Raw genomic sequence first — 18,247 nt, 5'->3', positions numbered from 1 at the left:
TGCTTCCCAGGAGGTTATGCATTCCATGATAAATTCTTTCCAACTTTCAGTGCTGGGTAAAGAACATGTCCTCCCCTTGTAGCTCAGATGTTTTTGTGGACTTCTGTCTGCTTTATTGTGGTGTTAGTGGCACCTGGTCTCTTCCCTCAGCACAGTCACTGCTTCTAGATACTTATCAAAGAGTGACAAGCCATGGTAATATTGTACATGGGTGTACAGACACAATGAAATGCTGAAACAGCACAGCCAAGAGCACAAGGGACTGTTTCTTCAATTATTGCTCTGATACAAATGCACTTGTATATGAAGTACATTTATATGTGCATATTTATCTCTGTGTACATTAGGCAGCCAGACATATTTACAGTTTATGCACATGTATTTTTTAAATCACCTGTGTCAATTGCAATGTGTATCTTTTAAATGACACATTCCATGCCTTCGTGGTTCCATGGATGCCACGTCATTGGACATCATGTAGCCCTTTGGGGATTTCTCCCATTTCTAAGTTTGTGTACTGATTTCCAGAAAAACATTGGTCAAACTTATAGTCCTTATGTTTAGTCTAGATTTACCACAGTGGAACCGGTGGAATCTGGGTGGTGCCAGGATGGACCTTAAGATTGACTCTCTGGATGATGATACATCATCTAGAGATGATGGGAGAGAAGTAAAATACCTGAGCTTGAAACTGAACACTCTGGGGAGTTGGGTGGGGGAGTCTGATGACATATAACAAATTATAATTTGGGTTCTTGGAGCTGATTCTTCTTGGTTCTGATGACATCTAAATGTAAGCATGTATTGTAAATACATTACAAAATGGCTTTTATTATTTAGGTTATATCTGTGATTACAAAAAATATTTGAGAGGGATAGAACTAGTATATAGAGATATTATATATCTACTCGTGAGAATGTGATCTGTGCCACACATTGTTTCATTCATATGTTCAGGAAGACAGTTTCAAAGATAGGTCCCATATTAATGGAAGGAAGTTACAGACCAAAGGCTTTGTCCCACTGACTGGGTATAAGCCACACCTGGCCAGATCTTACACTTGTTTTGCTAAGGCCCTACCTTTCTAATTCCTTTCAGATAAGCTAAACAGAGAAATGTGGGCCAGATGAGACAGGACAAGTCACAGAGCTATGGAGATGGCATAGTCCTTTGGTTGATGCTTGAGTCCTCCTCTAACCCCCAAAGAAAGCATTTATTTTTCCTGGGAAAGAAGGAATGAGAAGGGAGTTAGGTGGAGGATTGTTTTATTTAGTAAAATAGCTAGTTTTTTTGCATGCAAATGAACATCCCACAGGACAAAGAAAATTTGAATTTTTTTTTTTTTTTTTTTAAATGTGGAGTTGTCCCCAGGTTTATAAATCATCTGCTTTCTCTAAATGGCTCTTGCCTTTAAAGTATGAAAACACCATGAATAGCATAGATAGATACCATAAATAAATAGTGCATTGTGTCAGAGTTTAGAGTTCATCATTTGTTAAGTGGTCCTTCTATGGGGAAAAAAAGTCCTCTCTTCTGCTTAGCTGCACCTCTTCATGTGGGGCAGGAAAGCTCTCAGAGCTCAAATCCCTACCTTAGGAGAAAAGAAAAGTGTCAGAGCTGAGGCATGAATCATTGTTGGGCGATTCCACACTGATGATGGCTGTCTCAGAATATGAGGGCAAGAGCACAATTTGAGCAATATAGGGTTGGAAATAATAGAGTGCAACTGACCTGGGTCCCTAAGATCTCTCCTTTTCCAGGCTAATGTCATGTTTTAACCAAACCTTGCACGTTGAGCTTTCTTTCCTAATGCGCTGAGCTGCACGATGACTTCAGAATAATATTAAGCTTTTGCAAGCCCTTATGCTTAGGTTGAATGTGGGCTAGGTTCACCGCAGTGGAACCAGTGGAACCTGGGTGGTGCCAGGATGGACCTTAGGCTAACTCGCTGGATGATGCCTCCATCCCTGGGAGGTGAAAGCAGATGGCTAATGGCCCTTCTTGAGGCCCACTTATTATTATTATTACTATTATTATTATTAGCAGCAATGTTTCATATTTTATGCATGCTTGAGAATTCCTGGCCCATTATTTTGTTTTCTCCGTAGTCGCAGGTGGCAGAGAAGTGTAGATCACTCCCACAGATTCTTACAGTCCTCAAGGTTCCTTGGGCTGTTGCCACCCTGCAAGAAATTTCACCTTCATTTTGGAAATTAAGAATGTCAATAGACCCATATCATAGAGCCAGTCCTAGTATGTGACATTGCCTTCCTGCACTCCCTCCCAGGGGCTGCTCCTCATAGGGGAGGGGATGGTTTAGCAATGACATATTTAGAATCCAGTTGAATAGTTTGTGTGCTCTATCATGGTGGCAGAAGTACCATTGACCAGCCCATAGTCTTCATCTTGTCGTCCCCTGGCCAACCCTAGAATTTTAGAGGCATAGAAGAGAGATCCTAGGTCTAGAGACTACAATCCAAATAGACTAAATTGGGAAAAATAAATGTTCCCTTTCTCAGCTTGAAGTTGCTAAGGGGAAGCAGTTCTATTGACAACTTGCAGTAAGGTATGGCTTCACATAACATAAACAATATGCACCCTTTATTGCTTGCTCTGTTCTTCATGCTACTAACCAGACTCTGTTGGTGTTATTTTTATTTTAGTTTTTATTTGGGGGGGTTGCTTTGCATGTCATTCTTCCTCTTGGCTGTTAGTTGCGGGGTTTGAGCCTTTTCCTTTCTGTGATTCAGGTGCCTCACTCTTTCCTTTCCAGGTTCTTCCAGTTCTTTTAACATGTCAAACTCTGGAGATTTGTTCATGAGCGTGCAGTCACTCAATGGGGATTCTTACCAAGGGGCCCAGGTTGGAGCCAACGTGCAATCACAGGTAGGGACCCAGCCAATATGTCGCCAGGTGAATGCCTTAGAGTCCAAGAGCCCTCAGTTGTATTGGACTTCCTGCTTCTGTCCAGAGAGAGAGAGAGAAAAAATAGATCAGAACCAAAACCTTACCAACAACCGAACCAAAATCAAGACAACCATTGTCATGGGGAATCTCGTCCACACTTTGTGACTGCATTTGGCTCTGGCTTTTCAGTTGTACCGGGAAGGCAGGGGAAGAACAGTAAGCACAGGGCAAGGTGACCGAGACACATCAGGCAGGTGGAACCAGCATATTCTTTATTCACCAAAGGGAAAAGGAGGAGGTGTTCAGGATGTTACCTCAATTTCCAGGTCTCCCTCTCGTGTGTTGGTTTCTCCTGCTCAATATTTACCATATAAAGAGGCAATTAACAAGCAAGCAAATACATTATTATCTGATGTTTTCATTTTAAGCTTTAAAAACACCCAGCCAGGTTGACTAAATTCATTTCTTAGTCATCCTTGAGGTCAAGGGACTTGAATTTCTGGTGATGAGTAGAAGTCCACATTGGGAAGCAAAATCAAGCCATGTGATATCAAATTTTAGTGTTCCATAGTAAGCAGATTTCCTTCATGATACTTGAAGAAGCCATCCTACTATCTCAGCATGAAACATGATGTGAGAGGGTAAAGTAGTATGCTGTGGGTCAGAATTATTAGGGAAGTTCTGAGCCATGTCGGTCTAGTTTCCCACCCTCCGTGTGGAACAAGAAGCATTACAAGCCCGGAACAGACCAACTGGTCAGTGATTCACCCCTTTCTCGAGAAACATTGCCTGAAACAAGTTTGAAGTGATATGGTCAGGCTTTGGTCAAGTGACTAAACAACTGGCCATCACTTAAGTCCTCAAAAAATACAAGGTCTCAATCAAGTACTGCTCTCTCTGTGAGATGGCTGCCCAAACCTCCTCTAAACAGAACCTTTGTTTTTATAGGATACCCAGCAAAGGAACAGCTGTATAGGATGACCTGTAGGGAAGAAAAATGGGGAGAAAAGAAAATTCCTTCATGCTTTCCCCTCCAGCTCCCTGTATCATCCTAATCCTTACCATCTCATGCAGACTTGTTGAACTAGTTTCAATGTGACGATCCCAGTTTTCTTTTACCATTTTACTGTCTTGCTTACTGAACTCAGAACTCTTTATGGATTGGCATACAGAGGAAGCTAGCCTCCTCCTAGTGGACTCTCCCAGGACAACTGTCTCCAAAATGATTGCATTAATATGGCATGCCCAAATGGTGGCCTGCCTGATGATGATCTGCCTCCCTTTTCCTACACCTCTCTGACTAATTTTCTCTCTGTTATTGTTCATCTGTTTAGGTGGATACCCTTCGCCATGTTATCAGCCAGACAGGAGGATACAGTGATGGACTCGCAGCCAGTCAGATGTACAGTCCGCAGGGCATCAGTGTAAGAAAACAAGCCCCCCCACTCCCTGCTTTGTTTTTATTCTTTCACTACCAATTATTTCAAAGCCATAGGGCCCAGAATGCCACTTAGTAGGACTTATCTTAGCTTTACGGTCACCTAGTTTCTTGTTTCTGTATCGGTCATGCCATCGGCAGCATTCTACCCACAAAAAAAGTGGCGATTGGGCAGGCTTCATGCAGGCAGCTGGCGTCTAGGGCTGTCAGACGCAATCAGTGTTTGCATGGCACCTGCGGCCACATGCGTTCAGCTAGAGGAGCTGCTAAACAGGTGACACCTAGTACAACAGTGGTAGGAAATGTGACCACAAGCTGGGGCCTGGGAACCTGGGAGGTGAAACCAGTAGCCAAAATCCATTGCATCCATGTCTGTGGTCTGAGAAAAAAATACTTTTTTTCAATCTGTCTATGCACGATTAAAAAGAAAATTAACACAGAAGCTGGGTATGTAGAAGGGATGGGGAGGGGTGCAGACCATCTTCTACTTGTTCTTGGGTGCTCTGGCGGCTCCTGACTAGCATGAAAATTCATAGCGACAAGCTATGTCGCACAGAGTGAAATCGATCAGACAGACACAAGGAGAACCGAGTGTAGATTTGGGACAGCAATCCAACTTGATTTCTCAGATCAATTGTCTGCTTTCTCAGCAGCGGTGACAGCAAGCTGGGACAAGAGGGCAGCCTGGAAAAAGAGGCTGTTTTTTAGATCAGGGATGATTCCTGGGCTTTTAGAGGTCACAGGAGGCTTGAGTAGAACTATTGGCTCTTAACTATTGAAGAAAGGTTTGAGTGGTGAGTGGTGATCGTTTTTTATTGTTTGTTTCTGTTGCTATGATTAAAGTAAATGAGGGATCGAAGGAAGAAGAGTTAGGCATGATTTATTAATGTAATCTATACTAATGGAGATATAATGTCTGCAATGAAGGAGGTGATGGCCTCTTCAACTCTGCATTGGTCAAGTCATACATGATTCTGTCTGGTTTGGGAGGATTAAGAGAATATCAGTTATTTCTCAGATCAGATTAGGAATGGTTGAACACATTAGGAATTCTTACCTCATAAAAGAGAAAATTTGGGGGGTACATAGTAGTGTAAGGCATGCTAACACTATTAGATTCATCATGAATGATCTAAAGGATAGGATAGGACTACTGAGTAGTGGATTCAGAGAAACAGGTTTCACTTCAACATCTGATGGACCTTTCTCACAGTAAGAGTCCTCCAAAGAAGGGGTTGGCTGCCCTTAAGAGTTCCCCATCATTGGAAAATTCAAACATGGCTTGGCTAGCTGCTTGGTAAGGATGTTGCAGAAGGAAGTCAGGCAGCAGGTTTTGATTGTCTTGGTGACTTTTAAGGCCACTTACATTAGGGAATCTTTATTTTCTACCTTTTTCAGGCAGAATCTCCTCTTGAGTTTATATAATATTTATCAAGTCTTCTCTGGAATGGAGGGAGAGAAGTCAGAGTTAACCCTGTTAAACATATTCTGGACAATCATGTTACTTTCTTGGAAGGATTTTTAGGACAGAGAGATTCTTCCCATCTTATGCTTGTTCTAACTACATTAACTATTAGTACTGCATTGATGGCTGACTTACTGGGAAGACTGCTTGGAAAAATACAAGAAGCCATTGTGGGAAAGTGTATTCTCCAAAAGAATTCCAAATGAATGAAGTTGTTTGGGTTTTTGTCTGAGTGCAGGTTTACACACACATGCATTTATGTATTTCCTGAATCTTTTGGGGATATAAGATAAGTTTTTCCAGAGAAAGCTTTGCTCCGTGCATAAGCAGAAGAGAAGAACATGAGGAAAGCACAAGAGTGTAGGGACAAGAACTCGAAAGGAACTGAAGGAAGTCCACATGACTGAGCAGGAAATGGGCCTGACGCTTCTGTTATTTGGCGTCTTTCTTTCCTAATTGGGCAGCATAGAAGAGAGAGAGCAGCAGTCAGACTCTGGGGGGTGGGGTGGGGGGAGGTCAACACTGACCCCTCTGACATCATCTGGTAGGCTGGGAATAATTTCTGAAATAGTGTAACCAAACATGTGCAGACAATTATGTCTGATGACATAAGCCCACCACAAAAACTGGGCCTGAAAATGCCACTTGAAAGAGTCTCTCACTTTACATTAATTTTTTTCCCATGAACTGCGGTTGTTTTATTTCTGGGTCTTTAATATGCAGGGTAAATGAATCAAGGGCTGATCGTGATATGTTCTTTTGATATCAGTTTTAAATTGTGCCACCTGCAGGAGGCTAAGCTTGTTATAGTGAGATGTATTTTTAGATGGTGGTATTCGATGCTAAGACATGGGTGTATAGAGCAGGACGATGACTGCCAGCAGGAGAGAGAGAGGAGGGGAGACAAGAAGAGACAAGGACAGGAATGAAAGCTTTGAGCCAAGAAATAAAAATAAACAGTTCCTAACCCCAAAGCTGCAGTGGAATTCCCAGCTGGGCTCTGGATTGTGTTTGATTCGGTGGAGGACATTTTCTGGGCAGCCTTTATCTGCTCCCCTGGCTGGGCTTTCACAGCACCCATATCTTATCCAAGCAGCATCTATTTTAAGCCCTGTAAAGTTCAGACCAGTTGCCTTTAACTGACCACACAGCAATAGAATTGCAAGGTGCGGTGGTAGGAGTATTATAAAGGGAGTTGGGAGCTGCTAGTCCTAGTAACTCGTGTGCCCATGGGCAAATATTGAATCTCTCTTCTAGAAAATGGGGCCAGTAATTCCCACCTTTTATACTTCAAGGACTGGCTTAGGGCAAATGAGAAAATAAGTAGGAAAGGGATTGGCAAAGCATAAATTATTCCACATGAATGCAGTATGAAATTTTATAAGTGATAACTTTCTGATTTGACCTTTTTTCTCCTCTGATGTGAGCAGTTTTCTCAGTAGGTAGTTCCTAGTGAGGATAGTTTAGGACACAGTTGTCACTTTTTTTCTCTTCTGATGGAAAGGTGTGCTTTTGAGATAGATATAGTGTTATGCAAGGCCTAAAGACCCCCTTCCTTAGCCACGGTGAGAGTTAAATTATACCTCCTTAAGTACTTTGTGTTCTCATATGGCAATGGGCAATACTTACGAAGCTTAGAGTGGCTCTACGTAATGGAGGGAGATTATTCCACTTCTCTGTCAATCAGACATACTTAAAGATCACTTAGCTATCACATTCTTTCCTATCCATTCTCACTGCCACCATCCTAGTTCTAGAAATAGTTCATTAACTAGACTATTGCCATAACTTCCTAATCACTGTTGCTGTCTTTAATTCCTCCTCTCTCCCACACACCCTCTGAATTTTGTCATTCCTTGCTCAGAAATCTGTTGCCTACCCAAGCAAGCTCAAACCCTGAGTACAACATTCAGGGTCTTTTACATTTGGGCCCAGCCTTCCTGTCCTTCTACCTCATCCTCCTGTCATCAAAATAAACTCTGGATGCCATTCAGTATGGCCAGCTCACCTTTACCTCATTACCCATTTTCCCCCTTACATTTACTCATGTATGCCATCTACACAAATGTCCTTTCATTCCTACATCACCTCTCCATCCCACCCCACTATCCAAATCACACTTAGTCTCAAGCCCAGCTCCTCCTTCGTGTCTTTCTTCTTCTTAGTCCTTCTCCCCCTCTTCTCTCTACTTTATCACAGACACACATTTTCTTTGCACTGTACATATGTGCACAGAAATTACCTCTGTGTCTTTCACTTCTGCCCATGTGTATGGTCCTAAAAATGCGTGTACTAGTTGCTCAAAACATGTTCGTTGAATGAATAAATCAGGGAGGAGAAGAAAAGATGCTACTAAATTAAAAATTCATTTTAATGACCAATAGCCACATCTAGTGTACCAGCTATAAAGTATCTGATGAGAATTACTACTTTAAATGCTTATCCACAATTATACTGTCTTTAAGATCCAAAAATATCCTTAAGTCTTTCTTTTTGGAAAAAGTTTTTCAAACTTTCTGGCTGATGTATATTCTCTGAGAATAAGATTCAAATCAGCAGTAAGTGTGTGAAATTATATGGTGATGATATTGCAGAGAAAATTATCCTCAGCAGTAGGATCATTCTTATTATGAATTTTGTAAAATTTCTTTCACTCCTCGTATCCTTGAAGAGTCCCTGTGTTTCTATACTAAAAGAATCCCTGTTTAAAAAAAGTATATATACCTGTTTGTAGGATAGCCATGCATGTAGCAACATAACATTGTTTGTGGGATAGCTGTGCATGTAGCAACATAACATTGTTGTAATTGGATTCTCATTGTTGTAATTACCCTCCCTACTAGATGTGGTATTGGAACCTCCAAGGACAACCTGGAGGAAGCAACTTGAAATTGGGAAACTTAGGTCCTTCTTGTGACTTTTCTTTTAAGGAGTCACTTCACCTCTGTGTTGTTGCTTCATCTGTAAGGTTTATTAGATAAGCAAACTGAAAGCTCTCTTTCGCTCAACAGCTCTAGAATTCTGCATTTATGATCTTTGATTCATTGTTAGCTCAAGGGACACCAGACTAAATTGTAGATCATCCCTCCAGAAAACTCTTTCATTAGAGTTAGTAACTTCTATTCTTTCTAGCCAACCCCAGTGTTCAAATTATATCTTGAAACCCAAATGGGAAGGAAGAAGTGCTCTCGTTACACAAACTTTTCCCTTTGAATTCCTTGGATATTTGTGATAGCAGAAAGCATTATTCTTTAGGGTAAACCTTTTTTTTTTTCTTTTTTTTTTTTTTTTTTTTTTGAGGCAGAGTCTCTCTCTGTCACCCAGGCTGGAGTGCAGTGGTGTGATCTCGGCTCACTGCAACCTCTGCCTCCTGGGTTCAAGCGATTCTTGTGCCTCAGCCTTCTGAGTAGCTGGGATTACAGGTGTGCACCACCATGCCCAGCTAATTTTTGTGTTTTCAGTAGAGATGGGGTTTCACCATGTTGGCCAGGCTGGTCTCAAGCTCCTGACCTCAAGTGATCTCCTGCTTCAGCCTCGCAAAATACTGGGATTATAGGTGTGAGCCACTGAACCTGGCCACTATGTTTAATTGTTTTAAAATCTGGGTTATGGGAATGAATTTACTCCAGCCAGTCTTTGATGTAAATAGATACCCCTGTGGATTTTTCTTAATCAAAAGGTTTGGTGAAAATGGAAATAAGTGTCAATATTATCTCTACAAAGTTAACATGCCGTTAACATCAATTTATGACAGAAAAAAAATCTCATTAATCTTGCTTTGTAATCATTATAGTAATAGAAAAATAGAGATGAAGCTTTCATTGTAAACTGTAACATAGGTGTTTTTGTTTTTTCTTTTCTCCCATGTTAGGTAAGGGGGTAAAAGGAACATTTACCAAGTAAATAAATAGAATATAAATCATTAGGACAAAAATAGCCTCCTATTTAAATAAACATATTTCAGACATTTGGATACCACAGGGATACTTAGTAATACTTGGCCACGTGCCATAATTTTAATTTTTTCTTAACTATTTCTAAGAGACCTCCTTCCTCTTAAAGTATATATTAGTAAGATGTTGCCACATGTGGAATTGTAAGGCTGGGAACTCAGAGTAATAATTAAAATTCATATGCACATCTTTGAAAACTTACGTTAATTATACACAGTTTTAATTCTTCTATTTTACCAAGCTGAATTTGAATTTCAAAGGGATGAAAACATACCCAGATGTGCCCCCCAGTTGGTTGTCTTTGGGTACCTTCTGGTGCTATGACCAGGGACTAGTGAACAGCCCCAAAACTGAGGGGTAAAGGTACCAAGGATAATCGAGGGGTCTGAATGTGGCAGACCAGACTCTATAGTGTTTGAAGGCAGCAGGGATAGAGTAGATAGATGGAAGCTAACAGCCTCACTTTCCTTCATGACAAAACTATTGGGAAACAGGGTAAGTAAGTGCCTTTGCTTCTTATAGGGCCTTTAAACCTAGCACCATAACAAACCTGAGACCAGAAAAGCATTTTATTTCAGCCCACAATGATTGAAGAAGCAAAAAATATCCCAGTATTGTGATTTCATATGCAATCCAATGTTTTTCCCCAGCTCCCAAGTGAAAGCCCTTAAAAGTACAAATGAGGTCAGATCATTCAATGGCTTATTCATGCATTCATTTATTCATTCACTTATTCATTCATTCATTTATTCATTCACTTATTCATTCATTCATTCATTCATTCATTCATTCAATAAACATAAGCATTTTTTACCTTGAGGAATGAAGCTACATCATGGTACATCCAGGTCAAATTGGAGAAACTCTGATGTCAGTCAGGGTACATTTTCCCTTTTAGTCTCATTCAGCACTTTGTCTGGGATTGAATTTCCTGTTCCTAGAAGAATAGACCAAGGGAACTGACCAACTCTGTAGCCTAGGAGGGAATTTGAAATTAAATTATATGACAGAAGGGGGGAATTTAGGACCAACCAGCAACAGTTTGAGAAAAGTACCAACCCCAACCAAATAGATATACCATGGACTTAATAATATAATAAGCATTCTTTTGTAGGAACTGCTTCTCTCTTTGTAGAACTAGTTGCAATGAGTTATGATCTTAAACCTAGTGATATGATCACACTAAACAGTATCACATTTAGGCTGTGTGTGTTTGTGTATGCATGTGTGTGTGTGTGTACATGTACATTCCACTTTTGCCTGTGTGACTATGAACAAGTCAGTTTCTCTTGATAGGACTCAGTTTTCTGAATTCTAAAGAGGACAGTTGAGCTGGATTTTGTTTAAGGCATCTTCCAATGTCAGTTCCATTTATAAACAATTATTGTTTTTCCATTCCCAAGAAAATGCAAGATTGTGTTTTGGGGAAGATACTCAACTGTGAGATGACGGTGTATGCTATGTTCCTTTCATTGGAATTGGTGTTTTATAGCATCCTGCCCAGCCTGGCCCACATTTGGCCCCGTAGCCATGCTTCCTCAGGCTAGGATCTGGTTAGTTGTTCCAGAATCAAGTTGGTCCCTCCTTCTGCTCTGTGAAGAAAAATCACAACCTCAAAGGGATAGGTTTTTTTTTATGGTTGCTCCTGAAAGTGGCATGGTCCCTCTAGATGTCAGCAAATATTAAGGCAATTAAATAAGGCAAATTAATTATGAGAAACATTAGCATTCCTTTCTGAAGACACTGTTCTTCTTGCTGAGTCTAGCCTCACCCCTTCTTGCCTTTTAGGAAGACTTCCATGTTCTTAGACAAGCTTGTTTTCGGATAAAATATTAGACTTTTTTCTTAGAAAATCCCTTTGTTTTAAAATTGGTAATTTTTAAAAATCCCAATCTCTGGCTACATTTGAGTTTGAGGAAATTCTTTTTCACATCTCTAAATATGTTTCAATTTGATAGTATTAGTAAATAGTAAATGAAAATGTCTTATTCCACAAATGTTTGTTGAGATCCTTCTAATGTCCAGTACCAGGAATACACACATCAATGGGACATGGTTCTTGTACTTCATAAAGTCATAGAAAGCAAAAAGAAGTGGCAGTTATCTGGTTCAGTTATCTGATCCTCTGAAAGAGAAGAAATATACCAGCCAGTATAATCAATATTATTTTCAAAAATTTGGTGAATGGCCATTGTAAGCTGTATTTACACACATATAATCATATTCCTATCAACTATAAATATATGAATTGCTTATAAGCATGATTGACATTTGTTATTCTTACATAGATTTTGTGAGTGACTAGCAAAAGCTGTTCTTTGCTTCTAGAACCATGCTGTCCCAATATAACTTTTTGCATTGATGGAAATGTTCTATTTTAGCACTGTCCAATAAGTTAGCCTTTAGCAAAACATAGCTATTGAGCATGGCTCGTTAGCCATGAGGATATGGCTAGCTCGTTATCCTCAGCAAACTAACACAGCAATAGAAAACCAAACATCGCATGTTCTCACTTATAGGTAGGAGCTAAACAATGAAAACACATGGGCACATGGGGGAACAACACACACTGGGGCCTGTTGAGGGGACAAGGGGAGGGAGAGCATCAGGAAGAATACCTAATAAATGCTGGGCTTAATACTTAGGTGATGGGTGGAGCAAACCACCATGGCACACATTTGCCTATGTAGCAAACCTGCACATCCTGCACATGTACCCCAGAACTTTAAATAAAAGTTGGAAATTAAAAAAAAAAAAAAAGTATTGGGCTTGAGGTCCAAAAGAGAATTGGTATCAACTAAGTACTGTTAACATACAAGATATGACAATAAAGAATTAATACCGATTAGCTGCTAGATATGAAGATGCATACATATAAACAAGCATGTTTTTCAAAATAAACATCTTGAAACTAAAAAAAAAAAAATGACTAGTTTGAAAAAGAAAATAAATTTTTAATTTTATTTAATTTAAGGTAATTTAAATTTTCAGTAGCCATTTTTGGCCAGTGGCTACCATGTTGGCTAGTGAAGTTCTAGATGCTCTGCCGGTTATTTGGTAACTATAACTTGGTAAAGTAAGTTAAAAGAATAAATGTGATGGTGTGCAAGAGTAATATAAATAAAACTAGAAAATATAATTTAGAAATTTAGAATAGCTAGGAACTATGAAAAGTAGGAAGAAAGAATTTACTAATCAACTACAAAGTATTAGCAGAATAAAATTGGCAGGAGAGTGATAAAATCGCATGTAAATTGCAAAATGAAGGTTAAAATGAAGCCACCAAAGTGGGGTGACTGGTGTTAGAGGTGTCACCATACTGTGAAAACAGAGTAGACTTCTTAACACAAAACATAGAAAAGCATGCTTTCTGCTTAAATCAGCCTTTCCAAAAATAAATAGAGCTCTTTATTAAAAATTAACTATATACAAGAAGTTAACTCTGGTTATCATAATAATATGCTTCAAGCTATGAAATAGTATGGAGGAAGATTTAAAATATAAATATAGAAATACCTACATTTGTTATGGTTTTTTTGAAATAATTTTTCACTGTGTCAGCCGCTAATTCATCCAACCTAATAATTCTTCAAGCCCAAGCAGGACATGTCTTTGAACTCATCTCGAATTCGTTCTTTAAGTCTAAACCCTGTAGGGCTTACATAAGATAGAGGCTTTGTTTCAAGTCTCCCAGGTGACCTAAGCCTTTGCTGGCAGCCTCTGCCTCGCCGTTTCTTCCTCCCTGCCCTGCTAGTCTATTCCAAGTGTAGTCTGCAGATCAACAACATTACCTGGGAGCTTGTGAGCCATGCAGAATCTCAGGCCCCGCCCAGACCTGTTAAATCAGATGCTACAATTTAACCAGATCCCCTGGCAATTGTTAAGCACATTAAGTTTGAGTAGCTCTGCTCTAGTGTGTAAAGTCTACATGCTCTCTAGGGCTTACTGAAGAGAAGGAATTACATAGCTTTATTTGCATTAAGGATACCTTTTAAAATGTTTTCAACATTTTATTTAAAAAATTTTCAAACATATGGAAAACTGGAAAGAATTTTACACTGAAATCAGTATTCTCACCACCTAGATTCTGTCATTAATATTTAACTCTACTGGCTTCGTCATATTGTCATCCTTTTATCCTTCTGTGCATCCATCAATCCATCTTGATTTTTTTTCATTCATTTCAAAGTAAATTGCAGACAACAGTACATTTTCTCCTAAGTAAATATCCTGGTACATGTATCATTAACTAGAGTTAAATATTTATTTGCAGTATTTTTCTCTTCTGGAACAAAATTGTACACAATTAAATGTGCAAATCATAAGTATCCATTCTCTTGAAGTTTTTTTTTTGTTTATTTTGTCTTTTGAGATGGAGTCTCGCTCTGTCATCCAGGTTGGAGTGCAGTGGCGCAATCTTGGCTCACTGCAAGCTCTGCCTCCCAGGTTCATGCCATTCTCCTGCCTCAGCCTCCCAAGTAGGTGGGACTACAGGCGCCCGCCACCACGCCCAGCTAATTTTTTGTATTTTTTAGTAGAGACTGGGTTTCACCGTGTTAGCCAGGATGTTCTCGATCTCCTGACCTCGTGATCCGCCCGCCTCAGCCTCCCAAAGTGCTGAGTCTCTTAAATTTTAACAAATGTAATACACTTGTATATAAATTTCCTACCCTTTGTTTTCTTGTGTCTACCTCATTCCTATAGTTTACAAAACAAAATAAGAAGGAAATGGAAGGACAGGGCACATAGTTGTCCACAGAATAGTCTGTTCTTTTCCCAGCAGCCAGGGGCTCCCTCCCTTCCACCTCCTACCCTCAGTCCCTCATTCTATCTTATAGCCAAGCATTGCTAGAAAGGCCAATTTAAATCAAATGAGATGGTTTATTCTACACTTGTCTCATGTTCTGATATGGTGAGCCTGCTTTTAAAGGCTTGTATTCAATTTATATTCACATTTCAATGAGAAAAGTTTTTGAGATGTATAAAAATAGAAACTTTCTAATAGATATCAGAAAGTTAAATTATAGTGTGATTACCTCACTGTTACATTTTTCCTCTTTTGCCTTTTGCCATTTCTCCCCTTTCTTCTTTCCCTTTATCCAGATAGACCCTTGACTTCTAGTCCTTATGCCAAGTGAAGGGAATTGACAAGAACCTTATAGTGAAAGAATTTATGTTGCCTGGTGATAAGCATTTTGGAGACTGAATGATATGGAAAAGAACTCTTAAGAACTCAATTATGACTGTTCTGTTGTGTATCCTCTCAGGGTGGCATATGGAAGGCTTACGACTAGTTAATTTCTTTATTAAAATTAAATTTGGAAAATATTTAGACAGCTCTTTCCTGGATCTAGGCTACCCTACACCTTTATTGTGTCATATTTGGTTAACCAGCCTAGATAGTGACCCAGTGATCATACATGAGAGTAGGATTTTAGATCAAGTGTTACTTTGCTGAGAAATGTGTGGTGCTCATTATAACAGAAGGCAAGACTGTTCTAGAATCTAGGTGTGAAGTATCAGTAGAGGTGGATTTTTAAAGTAAGTTAAAAGAATAAATATGATAGCCTGCAAGGGTAATATAATATAAATAAAACTAGAAAATTAAATAGAAAATACAATTTAAAAATTAGAATAGCAAGGAACTAAGAAAAAGAAACAAAGGAAGAAAGAATTTACTAATCAACTACAAAGCACTGGAAGAATAAAACTGTCAGGAGAGTGATAAAATTGCATGTAAATTGCAAAATGAAGGTTAAAAGCAATTAAGATACACAAGTACTGAAGAGAATAATAAAAACATAAAATAAGCTAGGATGAGTAGTTAAAATAAATAACACCAGCTAAGAAGATACTTACAAAGATTAAAAAACAGATCAAGTAGTAATCAAATAAGGAAGTGGTTTAAGGCAGTAAATTAAAGAACAATTAAAAAATAATAAGGAGAGAAAATTAACAGGCCAAAATGACACTTAATAACTGTATTAATAGCTAACATTTATTGACTTCTTTCTATGTGGTAGACACTTTATGTACATTAACTTCTTTAATTCAAGTGTATTAAAATAATTAGGAATTTATTTTTGGGGTAAGCAAAAAAAAGTTCAGAGAAGGGAAAGCCAGGCATCAGGGCAATAACCCTCCCCTCGCTAAAAAAACAAAAACAAAACCAAAAAAAAAAAAAAAAAAACTGAAGGTAAGCAAAATAGATCTGCAGATATCAATTTTCATTCCTTGTCTAATGTGGTGATTTTTGCAGTTGAAAAACACCCAAGTACTTGCCCTGGTACTTTTCTTTTACTTCCTTTCTAGATCACAGGTTCCTGAAATGGCTAGCATTATAAAATGAGCATTCTCTTTTTCTCTTGTCATAGACAAGATTGACCTTTGTGAGGGGCAAAAAAGTTTTCAATCAGTAGAATCCATAGCCCAGAACCTATGGCAGTGGGCAAACATCTCATAATCCCACTCATCTTACGTGACCTAGCTCAGGCCTATCTTCTGGAAGTACTTCCTAGTTCCTTCAAACTGTGCCTATGTACTACTTAGTACACTGGAGTTGGAGTGGGATTTCGTTTCTGACACTTATCTTTCATTCCTCTCTAAACCATAGAATTCTGAAAGAAGAATCATAGTTTTATGTCCTGTTCCTCAACTCAGGCCTGGTATACAGTAGGTGCTCAATGAATGCTTTTCAAAGTGAGCCTAGTGGAACCTGTTGTCAGTGGGTTTTGTGTGTATGTTTTTTTAACCAGCAACCAGTCTATTCTGACTGGATTTTCTGCCCGCCTTGAACCTCTACAAACATGTATTTTTGTGTTTCTATTATCCAGAGAATTTCTTCCACGAGAAAATGGCTTTTTGTACTTTTTTGTTGTTGTTGTTTACCACAGACTGGTACCCATCTTTTATCTCCAACTTATTTATATTGCATACCCTGTAATTTTTATGCCAGAAATATTTTATGGGTGCATATATACTCTGGATATGGGTATATATATGTACATATGTGTGTGTGTGTGTGTGTGTGTATTCAGAGCTCAGTTATCTGTTACTGTTTTTTCTCTTTTCCGTACTTTTCTCTGGGGCAGGTGTTATCTCTGTGGCCTTGAGCTTGATCCATAATTCATTCATTCACTCATTTGTTTAGCAGACATTTTCTTGGGACTTATTATTACCCAGAATTGTGTTGGGCATTAAGGCAAAGAAAATGAAAAGGAGACCTAATGCCTGTTCTTGAGCAGCTCTCCGTCTTGATCTTGCTGTTTAGCCTATTTCCATTGGCCCTATTTTTCTTTCTTTCTTTCTTTCTTTCTTTTTTTTTTTTTTTTTTGAGACAGAGTCTCACTCTGTCACCCAGGCTGGAGTGCAGTGGCACAATCTTGGCTCACTGCAACCTCCACTTCCTGGGTTCAAGCAATTCTCATGCCTCAGCCTCCCAAGTAGCTGGGATTACAGGCATGCCCCACCACGCCTGGCTAATTTTTGTATTTTTTAGTAGAGACGGGGTTTCACCATGTTGGACAGGCTGGTCTCAAACTCGACCTCAGGTGATCCACCCACTTCAGCCTCCCAAAGTGGTGGGATTGCAGGCGTGAGCCACCATACCCGGCCAGCCCTATTTTTCATGGAAAGGAAAAAACAGCTATTAACACTCTTCACAGGTAATTGTTGTATTTTGAAAAGAGTTATGAAATCACTTGCTGACTTTCTCTTCTCTGGGGAAAAGAGTCTGAGTTCCCTCAGCCTTTCTTCCTAAGACCTGTGGTTGGCTATAAATTGCATTGGTTGCTCTTCTCTAATGAGCTCTGTATATTGGCAACACAAAACAAAGACATAAGTTCTTCAGATACTTTGTTTAAATTTTAAATTTTTTTCTGATTGCAAATTAATATTTAATGTAGAAAATTTGGAGAATCTAGGAAAACCACAAAGAAGAAAATTTACTGTTAACTTTGTGCTCATAGCCTTCTAGCACTTTATGTATAAGTGTGTTTTTTATGTGGGTGTAAGAAAGTTACATTTCCTTTTACCTACCTATATTACTAAAAATGTGTTATGAATATTTTCCATATCATTAAACATTCTTCTCAAGCATAACTTTAAATAACTGCATAGGAAACTGTTACAGGGAAAGTCCACAATGTGTTTAATCAATTTATACCATAGAACATTTAAGCTACGTTTTGATTTTGGGTTTTTTTTTTTTTACTATTATTAATAACATGGTGGTAAGCTTTATAGTACAGAAAATTTAATGCACATTTTCTGTTATTTCCTTGGATAAATTTCTAAAAATGAAATTGCTAGATCAAAGGGTATGCATAAGTTTTCAGTCTTTGTGATGGATTGTAAATTTTCTTCTAGGAACTTCTATTAATTTATGGTTCTCACTAACAGTTTCTGGTAGTTTCCATTTCCTCACACCCTCAACTGTTTTTCAGTCTTTGTCAATTATCAAATCATTAAATGGCATCTCGTTT

The 18,247-nt window shown here is 38.8% G+C and overlaps 1 protein-coding gene across 5 annotated transcripts in view; it reads left to right on the top strand.

Annotated features, from left to right (window-relative positions):
- PBX1 (PBX homeobox 1) overlaps window positions 1–18,247 on the top strand; it is a 292,065-nt gene that overhangs the window by 257,497 nt on the left and 16,321 nt on the right. For 3 of the 5 annotated variants that reach the window (XM_063726738.1, XM_054526223.2, XM_054526234.2), the window contains 2 exons: window positions 2,775–2,887; window positions 4,243–4,332. In XM_063726738.1, the coding sequence (XP_063582808.1) occupies window positions 2,775–2,887; window positions 4,243–4,332 (203 nt within the window). Of the gene's footprint in view, window positions 1–2,774; window positions 2,888–4,242; window positions 4,333–18,247 lie in introns of those variants that run through there. The other 2 variants (XM_063726739.1, XM_054526230.2) reach the window with 1 other exon arrangement.

This window comes from Pongo abelii, chromosome 1 (genome assembly GCF_028885655.2).
Source record: "Pongo abelii isolate AG06213 chromosome 1, NHGRI_mPonAbe1-v2.0_pri, whole genome shotgun sequence".
In the NCBI taxonomy this organism is placed as follows: Eukaryota; Metazoa; Chordata; class Mammalia; order Primates; family Hominidae; genus Pongo; species Pongo abelii.
The sequence above is the reverse complement of the archived record's forward strand: the minus strand, read 5'-3'. Positions and strand labels throughout refer to the sequence as shown.